This window comes from Hemiscyllium ocellatum, unplaced genomic scaffold (genome assembly GCF_020745735.1).
Source record: "Hemiscyllium ocellatum isolate sHemOce1 unplaced genomic scaffold, sHemOce1.pat.X.cur. scaffold_268_pat_ctg1, whole genome shotgun sequence".
In the NCBI taxonomy this organism is placed as follows: domain Eukaryota; kingdom Metazoa; phylum Chordata; class Chondrichthyes; order Orectolobiformes; family Hemiscylliidae; genus Hemiscyllium; species Hemiscyllium ocellatum.
This window is the reverse complement of record NW_026868164.1, coordinates 114,984-132,817: the sequence shown is the minus strand read 5'-3', so window position 1 is coordinate 132,817 and position 17,834 is coordinate 114,984. Positions and strand designations below refer to the sequence as shown.

The 17,834-nt window shown below is 46.4% G+C and overlaps 1 protein-coding gene across 1 annotated transcript; it reads left to right on the top strand.

Annotated features, from left to right (window-relative positions):
* The first annotated feature begins 17,126 nt into the window (after window positions 1-17,126).
* Window positions 17,127-17,834, top strand: LOC132812363 (gastrula zinc finger protein XlCGF49.1-like). Its single transcript, XM_060822930.1, has one exon. It carries the CDS (start codon window positions 17,127-17,129, stop codon window positions 17,832-17,834), a length of 708 nt encoding a protein of 235 aa, XP_060678913.1.

Here is a 17,834-nt window from a genome sequence, read left to right as displayed (position 1 = left end):
AGGTTTCACTCCGATTCTCTTCATCTGGGACACTTGGGGCTCAGATGTTAACTGCTGCGCGGTAGCAACAAAGAAAGCGATGCCCACTTTGCAATAGACTTTCCGTAAGATTGCTGCGTGAAGACGATTTCTGAACACCAACAAGGATGCACAACAATGTGAATTGACCTGGGCGAAGAGTCCTCGGTGTCCATTTCTCTCTGTCCTGCCAGCACAGCATCTTTCTATCTCTCCGATAACAGACCTTTGGAGAAAGTTCACAATCAAAGTTGTTCATGTTCCCCGCATTAATGCAACTGACACCTCTCACCCCAAGGGTTTCAGAGAGAGAGAGAGAGAGAGACTCTACCCGCCCCCACCCTACACCCCGCCCCACACCCCCAGAACAACGTGCAAGTAGAAATAAATTGGTTTAATTATCGAGCAGTGGAGATAGTCCAGTTCCTGGGGATGAGACAAACATCATCGCCCCGGGGACAGAATGACAAGCAGAAGTTCTGGAAACGCTTTGCTGCTTGCAATTCTTGGAGCAATGTGGAATGTACTTCACACTGAGCAAGTTTCAGCTGGCTCAGAGTCTCCAATGTGCATTGCTGTGTTTGCCGCCAGCACAGGGAGAGAACAATAGGAAGGACGTAGGAGTGAGTAACGATCCGCGTGAGAGGGCGAATAGCTGCTCATGGAGACTGTTAGTGGCTAACAATACGGAGTGTGTCATAGCAGACGAGGTGATAACAAGGAGTCGTTTGTGTGGTAGGGGTCAAGGACATGGGGGAGTTCAGGCCCTAAAGTTATGGAACTCGATATTGAAGACCGGAGGGCTGTAAGGTCTCCAAGTGGAAAATGAGGTGTTGTTCTTTCATCTGGAGCTAGAACACTGCTGCAAGCCTGAGACAGAGATGTTGGTCAGGGAACAGGGTGATGTGTTAAAGTGGCAGGCAACCGCCAGGTCAGGGCCTTTTTCCTGCGGGCAGAACCGGGATGTTGTGCGAAGCAGTCACCCAGTTTATGCTTCATGCTACATTGGGGAAACGACACTGTGAGCAGCGAATGCAGTGGACTAGGTTGTGGCAAAAGTGCTGCTTCACCTGGCAGGTATGTTTGAGCCCTTGGATATTCAGGAGGATTCAAATCCCGGACGAGCCCGGGCTTCTTCTAAAACTTGACTTGTGCAAAACTGCCTGATTAATTTTCTCAAAAAGCACCTTGGTGAAACGAGGTTGGGCTGTCTGGAGTACGGGCAAGGCAGAAAACAGGGAAGTGAAATGGTTGGAGATCGTGTTGAACAGGTTGATGTGGGACCGAGAAAAAGGAAGGTAAAATGAGTTTATGTCGGACGTTTTTGTGCAGAGAATGGTTCGGGTCAGATTTACACAGTTGCGCCGGCACCCTTGTGGAGCTCTGAGTTGTCTTGTCCTCTTCTGTCGGTGTGTTCTGACCTCAAGTGTGAAACCTCTTCTCTCAGATGGTAATGAACTGGTGAAGTTGAAACACGTGACTTGCTGTTTTTGTCCATTTCCTGCGGTAAAGAAACAGACGCCCGTGTAACAAAATACTTTCTGCAGGATTGCTGTGTCAAGGCAAAGTCTGAACACCAAACAGGCTGCACAAGAAGGCACTCGTATCAATTTACCTGAGGGAAGACTCTCCGGTCTCCATTTCTGTCTGTCCCGATAGCACATCACCTTGCCATTTCTCCCATAAAAGACCTTTGGAGCAAGTTCAAAGTTGTCCTTTGATGCATTCGTCTCCTACCCCATGTGATAGTGAGAGAGAGCAGAAGAGCGAATGGGCTCTGCCTTCCACCAGCACAGCTTGCAAGTAGAAACAAAATGGTTCAATTATCCGCTAGTGGAGAGAGCCCGGTCCCTGGGGACGGGACAAACAGCAGTGTTCTGGGAGCAGAAGACAGATCGACAAGCAGATGTTCTTGAAACGCTTTGCTGCTTGAAATTCTGGGAGGAATGTACAATGTATTTCATACTGAGCAAGTCTCAGCTGCTTCTGGAGCTGGCTGCGCCCATGGCATGTGGCTCGTTGGTCTCAGGGTATGAACAGGTTGACGTGAATGGTGCCGTGCCTGAGGAGTGGCAGCAATGAAGGTAGGTTGGAAAGTTGGGACAGATCTCCTTGGACCTCTGGTTCTGTGGAGGAGGATCATAAGACACAGAATATAGAATAAAAGATTATAGTGTCATGTAACATAAATGATATATTGAAGAAATCTAGATTGCTGTAGAGTCTTTCACCTTTTAAAACGGGTTGTAGATTTCGATTCATTAATCTGTAAACCCCAGAACGTTTTAAAAGTCACATTCTCCAGGTAACTTAAGGTTTATAAAAGGAGGTGACACCTCAGGTCAGACAATGCATGAAAACTGTGAGGGTACGGTCTCTCTGTATCCTAATCTTGAGTGAGACTGGTTCTATTTCCAAATATATAATCCTGAAAACGCAGATTCACCCCAAATACTTCTCTATGTGAGTACATGCATGAGAGAGAGGGTTGAGTTTGCGTGTGCATGCTCGGTACAGTGTGTGTACGTGTGTGTGATGGAGTATAAGCATGTGAGATGGTGTGTGCGTGGGTTTGAGTGTGGGGTTATGTTACTGTGTGTCTGAGAGAGAGAGCATGTCTATCAGTGAGGGTCTGCACGAGCGTGTGAGTATGTAAGAGAGTGTGCTTGTATGTGTGAGAGTATATTGTGTAGGTGGGTCTCCTGTAGTGTGACATGAACCCAGGGTCTCGGCTGAGGCCATCCTCATGTGTTCTAAACTTGGCTATCAGCCTCTGCTCGGCCACTAGATCAAAGAGGGCTGAGGCACGAGAAAGGACCGGCGGGGGCACTGGTGGTGGTGGAGAAGGGAGAGAAATGGAGAGGGGACAGAGGTTGGGGAGTAGAGAATGACTGGGGTTCAGAGGGTTGGGGAGAGAATCGGGGTGCAGTGTGAAAAGGGGAGAAAGGGCAGGGGGCAGTGGATGGGGAGAAAATGGACAAGGGGCAGAATGTGAAGCGAGAGACAGCACAAATCCCACCTTCCCCAGGACAGATGTCAGTGTCCCACGAACTGGAACCCACTCGTCCCACAGCAGATTTGGGGTAATCATTTCTCAATATAAGCATGGCTAAGGCATATCATCCCTACAGGCCATTCACACCGACCTTCCCAACAGCATCCCACCCAGACCCACTCATTTACGCTGCAGCTCTGCAGTTCCCCATGGCTATTTTCTGATGAAGGGTTTTGCCGAAAACATCGATTCTCCTGCTCCTTTTCCAGCACACAGCCTCGACCCTAATCTCCAGCATCTGCCGTCCTCACTTTCGCCCTGTAAGGGGTGAATGTTATATTCCTAGTCTTTTAAATCTTTTAAAATCTTTTCCCCTCACCCTAAACCTATACCCTGTAGTTTTGGAATACCTCTATGCTGGGGAAAAGACAGAAACATTGAGCAGCCAGACAAAATGCAAAAGGAATAACATGTCAAGGCACAGGGAAAAAACATTTCGACAAAAAATTGCTTTGGTATTTTTCTCTCGTATTCGCAGTTGGACACTTAAAATTTGTCATGATGTGGACTTGCCCGTGATGGACTGGGGTGTACGAGGTTAAAAATCACACAACAGCAGGTTACAGTCCAATAGGCTTGTTTGGAAGCACTAGCTTTCGGAGCGCCGCTCCTTCATCAGGCGGGTGTGGAGTATAAGATCATAAATTCTGTGTCTTACGATGTTATACTCCACAGTCACCCGGTGAAGGAGCAGCGCTCTGAAAGCTAGTGCTTCCAAATAAGTCTGTCGGACTATAACCAGGTGTTTTGTGATTTTTAACTTTAAAATCTGTAACAAATTCCTGCATACTGAGCATGCTCCGCGGTGTCAGCAAGCACTGCGCATGACCACCGGTGTCAGCAAAACACTGCGCATATTCCTTGGTGCCCGCAGAAACTGCGCGTCAGCTCTTTTCCATGGACCAATGAAGAACCTTGGAGGACCAGAAAGAGACTGTTCCTCCTGCCAATCAGAGCCGGCCATTGTCGAAATGTGGAGGTTGGTCCATGAGTTCTGAAGCTGCTGCTGCTCCTTCCTCTGTGAACTTTACCCCAGACTGTAACTTCCTTCCTCTGTCTAACTTTTGTGAGTACAGCAGTCTGTTTATCACCACTTTATCCATTTTTTATTTCATTCTGGGGTTCAATTGTTAATACGCAGCAACTGAAAGGAAAGAGTGAATTGAGGTGGGCGAGGTGTGTGTGTGCGTCAGACTCTGGAAAAGTTGATCCAGGTCTGTGTCTCAATTTGCAAACACATGGCAAATGCAGTAGCACAATCTATAGCCTTTGATGTTTAAAAAAAACGCAGAAAGGAGTTGCATTGTTTAAATGGTGATATGTTGAGATGTGATGAAAGTGAGATGATGGAGATCAGAGTTGAAAAGTGTAGCGCTGGAAAAGCACAGGAGGTCAGTCAGCAACTGCGGAGGAGGAGAGTCAATGTTTTGGGCACGAGCCCTTCATCAGGAATGATTTGTGGATGGACAAAGGGGGCTCAGCGTCCTTCTACACCAGTCACTATCTGTTGTCAGACAGGAGCAGCAAGCAGTGCAAGTGATATATTAGCAAGAGAAGTTGAGTTCACAAGCGGGGATGTCTTCCTGCAGTTAGGTCAGCCATTGAATGTATTCAACGCTGAGTTCATTTGACTTTGAAGAACTAAGAAGTGGATGAGTATTGGGGAAGGTAAGAAACTGGTTTTAAGACCAGTATAGAACAATTACAGTCATACAGCACAGAAACAGACCATTAAGTCCAACTAGTCCATGCAGACTGTGTTCTGAAACTAAACTAGTCCCACCTGCCAGTGTTTGGCCCAGACTCTCTGAACCTTTCCTGTTACAATTGCAACATTTAAGAGGCATTTGGACGGGTATATGAATAGGAAGGGTTTGGAGGGATATTGGCCGGATGCTGGCAGGTGGGACTAGATTGGGTTGGGATATCTGGTCGGCATGGACGGGTTGGACCGAAGGGTCTGTTTCCATGCTGTACATCTCTATGACTCTATGTACTTATCCAAATGTCTTTTAAACACTGTAACTGTACCTGCATCCACCACCTCCTCTGGACATTGATACCACATGAGAACTATTCTCTGTCTTAAAATAAAAAGGTGCCCGTCATGTCTTTTTAAAATGCCATCCCATACTCCCAATTTCTTCGTCTCTGCCGCATCTGCTCCCAGGAGGACCAGTTCCAATACAGTAAAACCCAAATGGCCTCCTTCTTCAAAGACCGCAATTTCCCCCCAGACGTGATTGATGATGCCCTCCACCGTATCTCCTCCACTTCCCGCTCTTCCGCCCTTGAGCCCCGCCCCTCCGATCGCCACCAGGACAGAACCCTACCACCTATCACCCCACCAACCTACACCCGCATTAACCACCCCGTGGCTCAACACTTCAACTCCTCCTCCCACTCCGCCAAGGACATGCAGGTCCTTGGACACCTCCATTGCCAGACCATAGCAACACGACGGCTGGAGGAAGAGCGCCTCATCTTCCACCTAGGAACCCTCCAACCACAAGGGATGAACCTAGAATTCTCCAGTTTCCTCATTTCCCCTTCCCCCACCTTGTCTCAGTCAAATCCCTCGAACTCAGCACCGCCTTCCTAACCTGCAATCTTCTTCCTGACATCTCCGCCCCCACCCCCTCTCCGGCCTATCACCCTCACCTTGACCTCCTTCCACCTATCGCATTTCCAATGCCCCTCCCCCAAGTCCGTCCACCCTACCTTTTATCTTAGCCTGCTGGACACACTTTCCTCATTCCTGAAGACGGGCTCATGCCAGAAACATCGATTCTCCTGCTCTTTGGATGCTGCCTGACCGGCTGCGCTTTCCAGCAACACATTTTCAGTTCTGCAAGGAAGTGTACAAACAACTGAACAGGAACACGACAGGCAACTACCAGCTGATCTGACCAAAGAATACAACCATGAACTGACAGCATTCATCAAGACTTCTGATCCAATCCTTCCAGACGCTCAGCATCCACAGACTAGTTGAATCCGTGGACGTGTCAGTATTCTACACCAGCATTCCTCACGATGATGGCATCACGGTAACAGCCTCAGTACTCAATACCAACAATTTCCAATCTCTGAGCGCTGTCCTACAACTCATCCACTTCATTCTCAACCACAACATTTTCACCTTTAACAACCAGTTCTTCATCCAGACACATGGAACAGCCATGGGGACCAAATTTGCACTCCAGTATGCCAACGCTTTCATGCACAGGTTCGAACAAGGCTTCTTTTCTGCACAGGACCTCCAACCAACACTGTACACCAGATATATTGATGACATTTCTTCCTCTGGACCCATGGTGAGGAGTCACTGAAACAACGATGCTGTGGTATTAACAAGTTTCATCCCAAAATCACACTCGCCACACTATTTAGTATCTGTCTCATTTTTGAACACATGCAGCTCTATCAAGGATGGGTATCTCAGCACTTCTCTATCCCGCAAACCCACGGATAACCTGACAGTGCTGCAATTCTGTAGTGAAACATATTAAAACAGCCATCCCTTCTGGACAAGCCCTTCGCACACACAGGATCTGTTCAGGTGAAGAGGAACGTGACAGACACTTGGAAGTACACAAGCGTGCTCTCATAAGAACGGGGTACAATGCTCAACTCATCAACTGCCAGTTCCAATGTGTCACAGCAAGAAACTGTAATGACTTCCTTTAGGAGACAGACACAAGCTGCAACCAAAATGGTACCCTTTGTTGTCCAAAACTTCTCAGGAGCCGAAACACTATGCCACGTTCTTCGCAGCTTGCAACACATTATTGATGAGGATGAGCACCTCGCCAAGACCTTCCCCACGCCTCCACTTCTCGCCTTCAAACAACCACCAAACTTTAAACAGATAATTGTTCGCAGAAAACCACCTGGCTTTCAGGACAACACGACACAACTCTGTCACGGCAGATGATGAAAGACGTATCAGAGTGTTGACACGATTACCACCATTACACATGGGGACACCACCTACAATGAGTGCAGCAGGTACTCATGTGACTCAGCCAGCATTGTTTATCTCATACGCTGCAGGCAACGATGCCCTGAGTCTTGGTATATTGGTGAGACCGAGCAGAGGCTACAGCAACAGATGAATGGACACTGCACAACAATCACCAGCCAGGAGTGTTCCCTCCCAGTCGGGGAACACTACAGCAGTCCGGAACATTCAGCTTTGGACCTTCAGGTGACCATCCTTCAAGGTAGACTTCAGGATAGTCAAAAAAAGGAAAGTGGCTGAGCAGAGGCTGATACCCAAGTTCAATACCCATGGAGATGGCCTCAACCAGGACATTGGGTTCATGTCACACTGCAGGTGACCCCATTACACACTGTCTCTCTCTCTCACACACACACACACACACACGCACGCACACACACCCTCTCATAGACTTATAACCCATTATACTCTCTCACACACACATGATCACTCGGTTTCTCCTACACACACACACACATGCAAGTTTGTGGGTTGAATTTGTACTTGCAGAATCGCATTTTATTTTGCACAAAAACGCATACACGTAAGATTCTGTAATACCACGATAGAAATAGAATCCGTCTGACCTAACATTGGGACACAAACAGACTTTAACTTAACACCTTCAATGCATTATCTGATTGAGATGATACCTATTGTTAAAAGCTATCTTGAGAACATAACTTTTGAAAAGTTCTGGGATTTACAGATGTAGGAATCAAAACTAACATGGTCATTCTAAAAGATGGTAGAGGTCAGCTGAAGTTGTTTAATATTACATCCCATGACACTGCAATCCTGTTACTATAAAGTCTGTGTGATATGATTCTGCTCCACAACCAACCGATGAAGAAACAGCGCTTCGAAAACTAGTGATTCCAAATAAACCCGTTGGGCGACTACGTGGCATTGTGTGATTTTTATCTTTGAAAATCTGTCAGTAATGCCAACATCTCCGTACTGCGCATGCTACTCGGTGTCAGCAACGCAGTGCGCATGTTCCACGGTGTCAGCAAAAAGCGGAAACACTCCGTGATCTTGTTTTGATGAACCAATGAGAAGCTCTGAAGGACCGGATGGAGACTGGTCCTCCTGCCAATCACAGCAAACCCATTGTCTGGACGCGGAAGTAGGACCACGAACTTTTGAAGTTGCTGCTGCTCCTCTCTCTCTGAATGAAGATTGAGCTTCACCCCAGACTGCAACTTCCTTCCTCTCTCCAACATCTGTGAGTACAGCACGCTCTTTTCTCAACCCCTTTTCCATTCCGGGGTTCAGCTGTTGACTTGCAGGAACTGAAGGGAAACGGAGTGAATCCAGGGAGGGGAGAGACTCTGGGAAAGTTAGTCCAGGTCTTTTTTCAATGGAAAATACAGGAGAATTGACATTTCAGGCTCGAGCCTTTCATCAGAAATGATGTGTGGATGTACAAAGGAGCCTCTGCGTCCTTCTAATCCAGACAGTGCAAGTTGTCAGACAGGTGTTGCAAGTAGTGAGCAAGGCAAGTGGGATATTAGCAAGAGGAATTGAGTTGAGAAGTGGGGACGCCTTCCTGCAGTTTGGGAGTAACTGAATATATCCAAGGCTGAGTTCATCTGATTTTTGAACAACAAAGAAGTGACGGTTATGGGGGAGGCAAGACCAGTACAAATCAGTTACAGAAACACACCCTTCAGTCCAACTAATCCACGCTGACTATGTTCTCAAACTAAACTGGACCCACCTGCCTGTGTTTAACCTATATCCCTCTGAATCTTTATATTGGAGTCATAGAGAAGTACAGCACAGAAACAGACCCTTCGGTTCAATTTGTCCATGCCTACCAGTTATCCTAATGTAGTCTATTTGCCAGCCCCGGGCCCATATCCGTTTTATTATAGACCAATCCAAATGCCTTTTTAAATTCTGTAATTATACCAGTCTCCACCACTTCCTCTGGCTGGTCATTTCATATATGCACTACTCTGTGTGAAAAGGCTCCCCTTAGAGGTTCACCTACCTCCCAACTCCTTTACTCAGTGCTGTAACCGATAAAGGAAAGCATACCTTCAAGGAACTATGAACCCGCACTCCAAGGCCTCTTTGTTCAGCAACACACCCCAGGACCTTACCATAAACTGTATAAGTCCTGCTCTGATTTGCTTTTCCAAAATCCAGTGCTTTACATTTATTTAAAATCAACTTCATCATTCATGTACTAATCCAAATGTCTTTAAATGTTCTAACTGTATCTGTATCCACCCCTTTGTCTGGAAATTCATTCCACACACAAACCACTCTCTTGGAGGGGGAGGGGGGGTGGAATAAATGGCGACCCTCATGTCCTTTTATAATCTTTCTCCTCTCTTTCTTTCAAGATTTGCTGCATAGTCTTGAACCCCCAGCCTAGATAAAGGATTTTGGCCATTCACCTCATCTATACCCCTCTTGATTTTATAATCCTCCTCTGCTCGAGTGGAAAAAATTCCATCCTATTAACCTGAATGTAGGCATTTTCATGACAGGTCAGGCAGCATCCGAGGAGCTGCCTGACCTGCTGTGCTTTTCCAGCACCACTCTAATCTAGACTCTGGTTTCCAGCATCTGCAGTCCTTGTTTTTACCCTTTAGATCATATCTACTTATGATCTGTTCAATGCTGGTGCAAACCCGACAGGCTAAATGGCCTATTCCTGCTCCCAATTTGCACACTCCTAGTCCAGGACAGCAAGAGACCATAAAACACAGGAGCAGAAATTAGGCCTCTCAGCCCATCAGGGCTGCTCCACTATTAAGTTCTGGCTGATCAGTTCCTCAATCCCATTCTCCCACTTTCTCCCTGTAACCCTCGACCCCCTTGATACTCAAGAACCATCTACCTCCATCTTAAATCTACTCAGTGACCTGGCCTCCACAGCCTTCTGTCGCAATGAATTCCACATATTCACCACTCACCGGCTGAAAATGTTTCACCTTATCTTTGTTCTAAAAGATATTCCTTTTACTCTGATGCTGTGCCCTCAGGTCCTAGACTCTCCTACCAATAGGAACATCTTCCCCTGAACTCTGTCCAGGCCAGTCAGAATTCTGTCTGTTTCAATTAGATCTCCACCTCCCCCGAGTGAGAGTCTGTTAATCAGCATGAACCACACCCTTCAGGATGAGTTACAGCAGGAATTAGGTTCAGCAAAGTCAGAATGGAGGAAGTGTGTGTGGGATGGAGATTCTCAGCTTTTAGGGGATGAGAGAGGAAACGAAGTTCAATATAAATTAGAATTGATCGGATGGGCTGATGGGCTAAGGAGTGGCAGAATGAGTTTAATTTAGATAAATGTGAGGTGTTACATTTTGTAAGGCAAATCAGGGCACGACTTACATCGTTAATGGGGAGTTTTGCTTAACAAAGTGTCCTTGCAGGTTCATAATTCCTTGAAAGTGGAATTGCAGGGAGACAGGATAGTGAAGAAGGCATTTGGTATGCTTTCCTTTATTGGTCAGAGCAATGAGTACAGGGGTTGGGCGGCATGGTGGCACAGTGGCTATCACTGCTGTCTCACAGTGCCAGAGGCCCGCGTTCAATTCCCGCCTCAGGTTGCTGACTGCGTGAAGTTTGCACATTCTCCTCGTGCCTGGCTCATAGTATGAGCCTTGATGAAATTTGGAAGTAGTAATCTGAAATTTGAAAAAATAAGCACACCGCAGTTAGGCGATAATGCGGGGGTAAGAGAAAAAAAAAGCAGGAGATTCCCTTTGTGAAGGGCAGTGCTTGTCACTGGACCAAAGTAAAAGAAAAAAATAATAAACAGGAGACTGCACACATCATTGCCCTTTGATGTGAAGGGCAGTGCTTGTCACTTGTCACCCGCGGGTTTTCCTATCTTCCTGGTGGTGGAAATTGAATAAAGATTTGTGCACCTTGTGTCTCTCACCTGCACACACACACACACACAACATGGGTGCTGGGCACTAAATAAGCGCTACCGCAGTTAGGCGGTAGTGTGGGGGTTTATTTTAAATAAAAAAAGAAAAAAATACAAACTGGGGAATCACGCAGCATTACCCAATTAAAAAAAAATTACAGGGGTTGGGAGGTCATGTTAGGCCACTTTTGAAAAGTGTGTGCAATTCCAGTTGCCGCCCTCTGGTAGAATGTTGTGAAACTTAAAAGGGTTCAGAAAAGCTTTACAAAGATGTAGGCAGAGTTGGAGGGTTTGAGCGATAGGAAGATGCTGAATACGCCAGGGATAATTTCCCTGGAGCATTGGAAGCTGATGGGTGACCTTACAGAAGTTTATAATGGGTATGGATAGGTTGGATAGCCAAAATCTTTTCACCATGGTAGGCGACTCCAAACCTAGAGGGCATAGGTTTCACGTGAAAGGGGAAAGATCTAAAACGGACCTGAGGGTCAACTTTTTCACACGGGGGTAGTGCATGTTTGAAGTGAGCTGCCAAAGGAAGTGGGGAGGCTGCGACAATTACAACGTTTAAAAGGCATCTGGGTAGGTATGTGAATAAGAAGGATTTAGAGGGATACAGGCCAAATGCTGGCAAATGGGATTAGATGAGTTTAGGATATCTGGTCGGCATGGATAAGTTGGACTGAAGGCTGTGTTTCTGTGCTGTATGACTTTAATCATCTTGCGTGAAAACAGAAGTGTTGTTGTGAAGACTGGACTTTCAGAGCAGCTTTCAAAGATGTTTTGCCTTTACTGGAAGCAAAAGTTACAATGAAACCTTTCATTGGTGAGACAGCAACTGAGTACATGAGTACATCTAGGATTTTGGTGGAATGTGGGAATTCATTGCACTGTGGGGGTGAAGAGCTTTAAGGCTGACCAGCAGTAAGGACAGTGTGCTGATTGGGGTGCCCAGTGAAGGGCTCGGTGGAATTTTGAGTTAAACTGCTCATTTCTGTCAGCCTCCTTCGTTTTGTTTCCAATGCTGTCCATCAGGAGCGGTGAATGAGTAACTGGTATTGTTAGAAGCCTTACGGTTTACAGTACTGCAGGAATGGCATTGTTACATCAGCATTGTAAAGGTTACTGGCAGCAGCGGGAGGCGTGGGCTGTATTCACTAGAAATGATTAAGCATTTAGATAACATACATACGAGAGGGCGGGGGGGGAGACTTGTCTTTCGATTTGCAGACGGTTGGAGATTCTGGGAGCTGTGATCTGAGGCAAACCCAACTGCGGTAAATCATAGAAGTCCTACAGTGTGGAAGCAGGCCAATCAGCCCATCAAGTCCATTCTGACCCCTCCAAAGAGCATCCTGCTCCCGCCCCCACCCCTCAGGGAATCAAGGGTGGTCGGGATAATGCAAGTAAGAAGAGCTGAGATGATGGATAGATCAGCCACGATTTTAATAAATGGTAAAGCAGGCTCAACAGGCCCAATGGCCTACTCCTGCTTCTATTACTACGCAACTATAACCCTGCATTTCCCATTGGCTAAGCCACCTAACCTGTACATCCCTGGGCACCAAGGGCAATTTAGCAAGGCCAATCCAAATCAAGGTAGATAAGCAATGTAGTGATGTGGAAAATGGACATCAGAGAACAATAGAAAGGAACAAGGAGAATAAACGTACCAGCAATTAAAACTGGATTCAAAAGATTACTAACAATAAAACTAAAAGGTCAGAATCTGTATGTGTGCTTGTTATGAAGGGGTAGAGGTACTGTACCTTTAAGAGAGTAAAAAAATTGAGCAGAATAAAATGTTCTAAACAAGATGAGAATGTAATATTTGGTCAACACAAATAGAGCAACTGGGTTGCCATGAGGCACAAACAAATTTAAATTCGACCAATCCGTTTAAAGTTTGCCCCAAAATACCAAAGTCCAATCAAGTTTGAATTAAGTATTTTGATAATATTAACACCAATAAAATGATCTGATGTTTTGGACTATAAAACCGGGCATTTTTGTGAGTTCTAATATTCTCTGTTGGACACAAAGAATAAAGTTGTTAATTTTTAATTTAAATATTTACCTTTGGGATAGTTATTTGCCCCTCGAACTTTTACATATTACTGCATGGGTTGAATCATCTCTATATTGCTGGTTTAATTTAGCAGAGGGGGTTACCCTTGTCGTAATAGCGCTACAACGTAACAAAAGTGAATGAATTGACTGCACACATTGAAGAGAATAATTATGATCTGAGACTCCTTACAGAGACATAGCTTCAGGATGACAAGGATTGGATCCTAAATATTGAGGGGAGATGTGGCATTCAAGTCAAATGGGAAGCTAGGTAAAGGTAGAGGGTTGACACTGCTAATCAAAGCACTGACCACAGGGCAGTCTGGTGTCAGCTCAGATTTCAGGTCCTGGTTTCTATGTCCTTGGTTGATCTTCCTGTTCCCACACAGTTGTTGTCTGTTCTCAGCTGTGCTTCATTTCTGCTGAAGCTTTAACCTCCTTCGACACCTTCCGGAACAATAAAACATTCAGTCAATCAAAGTCCAACCTACAGTCTCCCAGCCTGTAAACCATCCAGACACCGAGTATCATAATACCAGAAAATATAACAAAAAAGGCGAAAAATTTGAATTAAATAGGTGTTTGTGTCTGTTCATTGGCAAGTAAACCTGAAATAGGGGTCTGCTAGGATTCTTGTAGTGCCCTAATTGAAGAATTCTCTCTCCCTTACATTTGAGTATTAGTACCCAGCTGTGATTTATAACAATATTTACATCAACAGAAATAAAAGCATCTGTTATGCAATAGACATAGAGATATACAGTATGGAACTAAACTTTTTCTCTCTCTCTCATGTGTGCGCGCATACACACACACACACACACACACACACACACAGGTCTATGGGGTGAATTTGTACTTGCAGATACATTGTGCATTTTTTGAGCAAAATGCAATCTGCAGGCAGACAATACATGGCATATTTTATAAATTCCACTTGCAAGTTAGTGTCCTAGATCATTAAATAAAACTTTAAATAGTGACTTGGAAACAGTTCCTTACCTCTTGAATTTTCACATTAGCACATGGGGTAAATCTTTTTTTGGTTTTAAATTAGTGGGGGGAGTGCAGTCCGTGTCATAACAGTTCTGACTATGTAGAAATAGAATCATAGAGTAGTGGATCATGGAAACAAACTGTTTGTTCCGTGCCAATCGGATATCCTAAATTAATCAGGACACATTTGCCAGCTCTTGGCCCATATCCCTCCAAACCTTCCTGTTCACATACCCATCCAGATGCCTGTTGAATATTGTAATTGTACCAGCCTCCACCACTTCCTCTGGGAGCTCATTCAATCCACGCACCACCTGCTGAGTGAAATAGTTGCCCTTTAGGTCCCTTTTAATCCTTTCCCCTCTCACCCTAATATAAATCAATTGCTGTTTTTTTTCTGAACAGGCTCAGTGGTTAGCACTGCTGCCTTATAACGCTAGGGACCCGGGTTTGATCCCAGTCTCTGGTAACTGAGTGGAGTTTGCACCTTCTCTGCGTGGGATTCCTTTGGGTGCTCCGGTTTCTTCCCACAATCCAAAGATGTGCAGGTTTGGAAAGAGTATTTCTTGAGGGGAATTAACTTTCACTTTTTCCCTACTCCTTAGGTCCCTTTTAAATCTTTCCCCTCTCACCTTCAACCTATGCCCTCCAGTTTGGGAGTCCCCTACCCTGAGGAAAAGATGGATAGTCAAATAAAATGCAAAAGGAATAAAATGTCAAGCCGCAGGATAAATATAAAACATCGCTCCAGCCTTTCTTGTCTCTGATTGTCATTTGGGCACAAAATCTGTCAGGAACACCAGCAACTTCACACAGCATCTTGCGCGTGCTCCTCGGTGACAACACACACTGCGCATGTTCGCCGGTGTCAGCAAAACCTGCGCGTGCTCTTCTTTTGTTGGGCCAATAGGAAGCCCTGGAGGACCGGAAAGAGCGTGGTCCTCCCGCTAATCAGAGAGCCCCCTATTGTGTCTATCTCTCGCGTTCAATCACAATTTATGGAGGGGACAGATTCTGGAAAAGTTTGGCCAGTCTGTGTCGCGGTTGGCAACCTCATGGAAAATGCAGGGCCACGATGTGAAGTGATAGCATTCCCTTGCGGGGCGGGGGAAGCAGAAAGGAGATGCATTGTTTAAATGGTGATTTATTGGGATGTGCAGAAAGTGAGGACTGCGAATGTTGGAGATCAGAGTCAAAAGGTGTGATGCTCGAAAAGCACAGCAGATGAGGCAGCATCCGACGAGCAGGAGAGTCAGCGTTACAGGCTTGAGCCCTTCATCAGGAATGTGTATAAAGAGGCCTCAGCGTCCTTCCATACTAGTCACTGCCAGTTGTCAGATAGGTGCAGCAAGCAATGAGCAAGGCAAGTGGTATATTAGCAAGAGGAATTGAGTTCAGAAGTGGGGAGTCTTCCTGCAGTTATGGGATCATTGAATATATTCAAGGCTGAGTTCATCTGATTTTGGAGCAACAAAGAAGTGGATATTTATGGGGGAAGGTAAGAAAATAGTTTTCAGACCATTTCAGAACAGTTACCACGTCAAACAGCACAGAAACAGTCCCTTCAGTCCAACTATTCCATGCTATGTTCTCAAACTAATCTAATCCCACCTGCCAGTGTTTGGCCTATATCCCTCTGTCACAAAGCTGGTCCTTCTTCTTAAGGATGCTGTGTCCTTGGTTTTTTTTCAGAGGGGTGGTAAAAAGACCCGGGCTCCGAAGCGACTGGTTTAGTACAGAGATGTAAAACTGTATTGGGAGGCATTTTTGGTCAGATATGAACAGATGAGACTTGAGGCCAAAGCTTTTATGTTTTAGAAGTGACCTGTACAATGAAAGGGGAGTGGTCAGTCCTGAAAGCTGAAGTCTCGTTTGGGTGAGTTAAGCAGTGGACTGTGTGGAGAAAGGCTGCTAGCACTGTCTCCTTCTGCCCTTCTAACTTCAACTGTAAGCCTCTGTTTCAGTTTTACTTTGTTTAAGGGTGTTTTTTTGTACTGTAGTGTATAAGCATTACGAAGGGTGTTAAGAGTTTCTCCACAGCGTGTACTTTATTCAGTAAAGTTTGGTTGTTCACAGAAGTTGGCGTATTGCAGTGTAAGAAGCTCAAGCAAAAGAACTTAACAAAGGAACCTAAGGGATAAGTCTTTCATGCAGAAAGTGGCATATTTAAGGAAAGAGCTGTCAGAGTAGGTGGTGGGTGCTGGCACAATTATGACATGAAAAGGCATCTGGATGGGTAGACGATTAGGAAGGGTTCAGACGATATGGGCCAAATGCTGGCAAATCGGCCGAGATTAGGTTAGGTTATCTAGTTGGCACGGATGAATTAGACCGAAGGGTCTGTTTCTGTGCTACATATCTCTATCACTCTGGCTTGCCACTCACATTTGCCACATCTATATGTTCAGTTTCTCTCTGGTGTCAGTGTAAATGCCTTGATGTCTCATTCTTAACCAGACTGGCAGTAATGACTTTTGTAATCTTTTCTTACAGACTATCTGAAGACCGAAGTTTCAAAGTCGACAGATAAAGGGCTTATGTCCAAAATGTTGATTCTCCTGCTTCTCTGATGCTGCTTGCCGTGCTGCGCTTTTCCAACGACGCATTTTTTGATTCTGACTCTCCAGCGTCTCCAGTCCTCACTTTCACATCAATGTCTGACAGTCACTCAATCCATCAGGACCGCAACAATTTTCAACTATGATTCTGTGAGAAGGAGCAAAGCTTTCTTTTTGGTTCCTGTTTGAGTACGGGGGGACTGGTTGAAAGACCCTACTGTTGCAGCGCACTGTGTGTGGAACCTGAAACAACTCTACTGCGTGGATAGAGGAATTCACTGCGGGATTGTACACGTGTGTGTGTGTGCAGCTGAAGCTTCAGCCATGGAGAAACCTGAGGAAACACGCCACGTTGAGAAACCATGGAAGTGTGGCGACTGCGGGAAGGGCTTCCGTGTCCCACCTGTCCTAGCAGCTCATCAGTGCAATCACACTGGGGAGAGGCCGTTCTCCTGCCTCGAGCAGGCGAAGGGCTTTACTTGCTCCTGTGTCCTGCTGGCCCACCAGCATATACAGACTGGTGAGAGGATGTTTTGCTGCTCCAGGTGCGGGAAAGGGTTCACTTGGGTGGACAACGTCCAGACCCATCAGCGATTCCACACAGGGGAGAGGCTCTTCAGTTGCCATGAGTGCGGGAAAGCCTTCAGCAATTCCTCCGACCTGCTGAAGCACCGGCGAGTCCACACGGGGGAGAGGCCATTCAGCTGCCCCGAATGTGGGAAGGCCTTCAGCGACTCCTCCAACCTGCTGAGGCACCGGCGGGTCCACACGGGGGAGAGGCCCTTCAGCTGCCCAGAGTGTGGGAAGGCCTTCAGCAATTCCTCCAACCTGCTGGCCCATCAGCAGGTCCACATGGGGGAGAGGCCCTTCAGCTGCCCAGAGTGCGGGAAGGCCTTCAGTAAATCCTCCAACCTGTTGGCCCATCAGCGGGTTCACACAGGTGAGAGGCCCTTCAGCTGCCCAGAGTGCGGGAAGGCCTTCAGCAATTCCTCCGACCTGCTGAGACATCGGCGAATCCACACGGGGGAGAGGCCTTTCGCCTGCCCAGAGTGTGGTAAGGCCTTCAGCAATTCCTCTGACCTGTTGTCCCACCGGCGGGTCCATACCAGGGAAAGGCCATTCAGCTGCCCCGAGTGTGGGAAGGGGTTCACCCGCTCCTCCAAACTGCTGGCCCACCAATGGGTCCACACCGGGGAGAGGCCGTTTGCCTGCCCCGACACTGTCCATCAACACTAA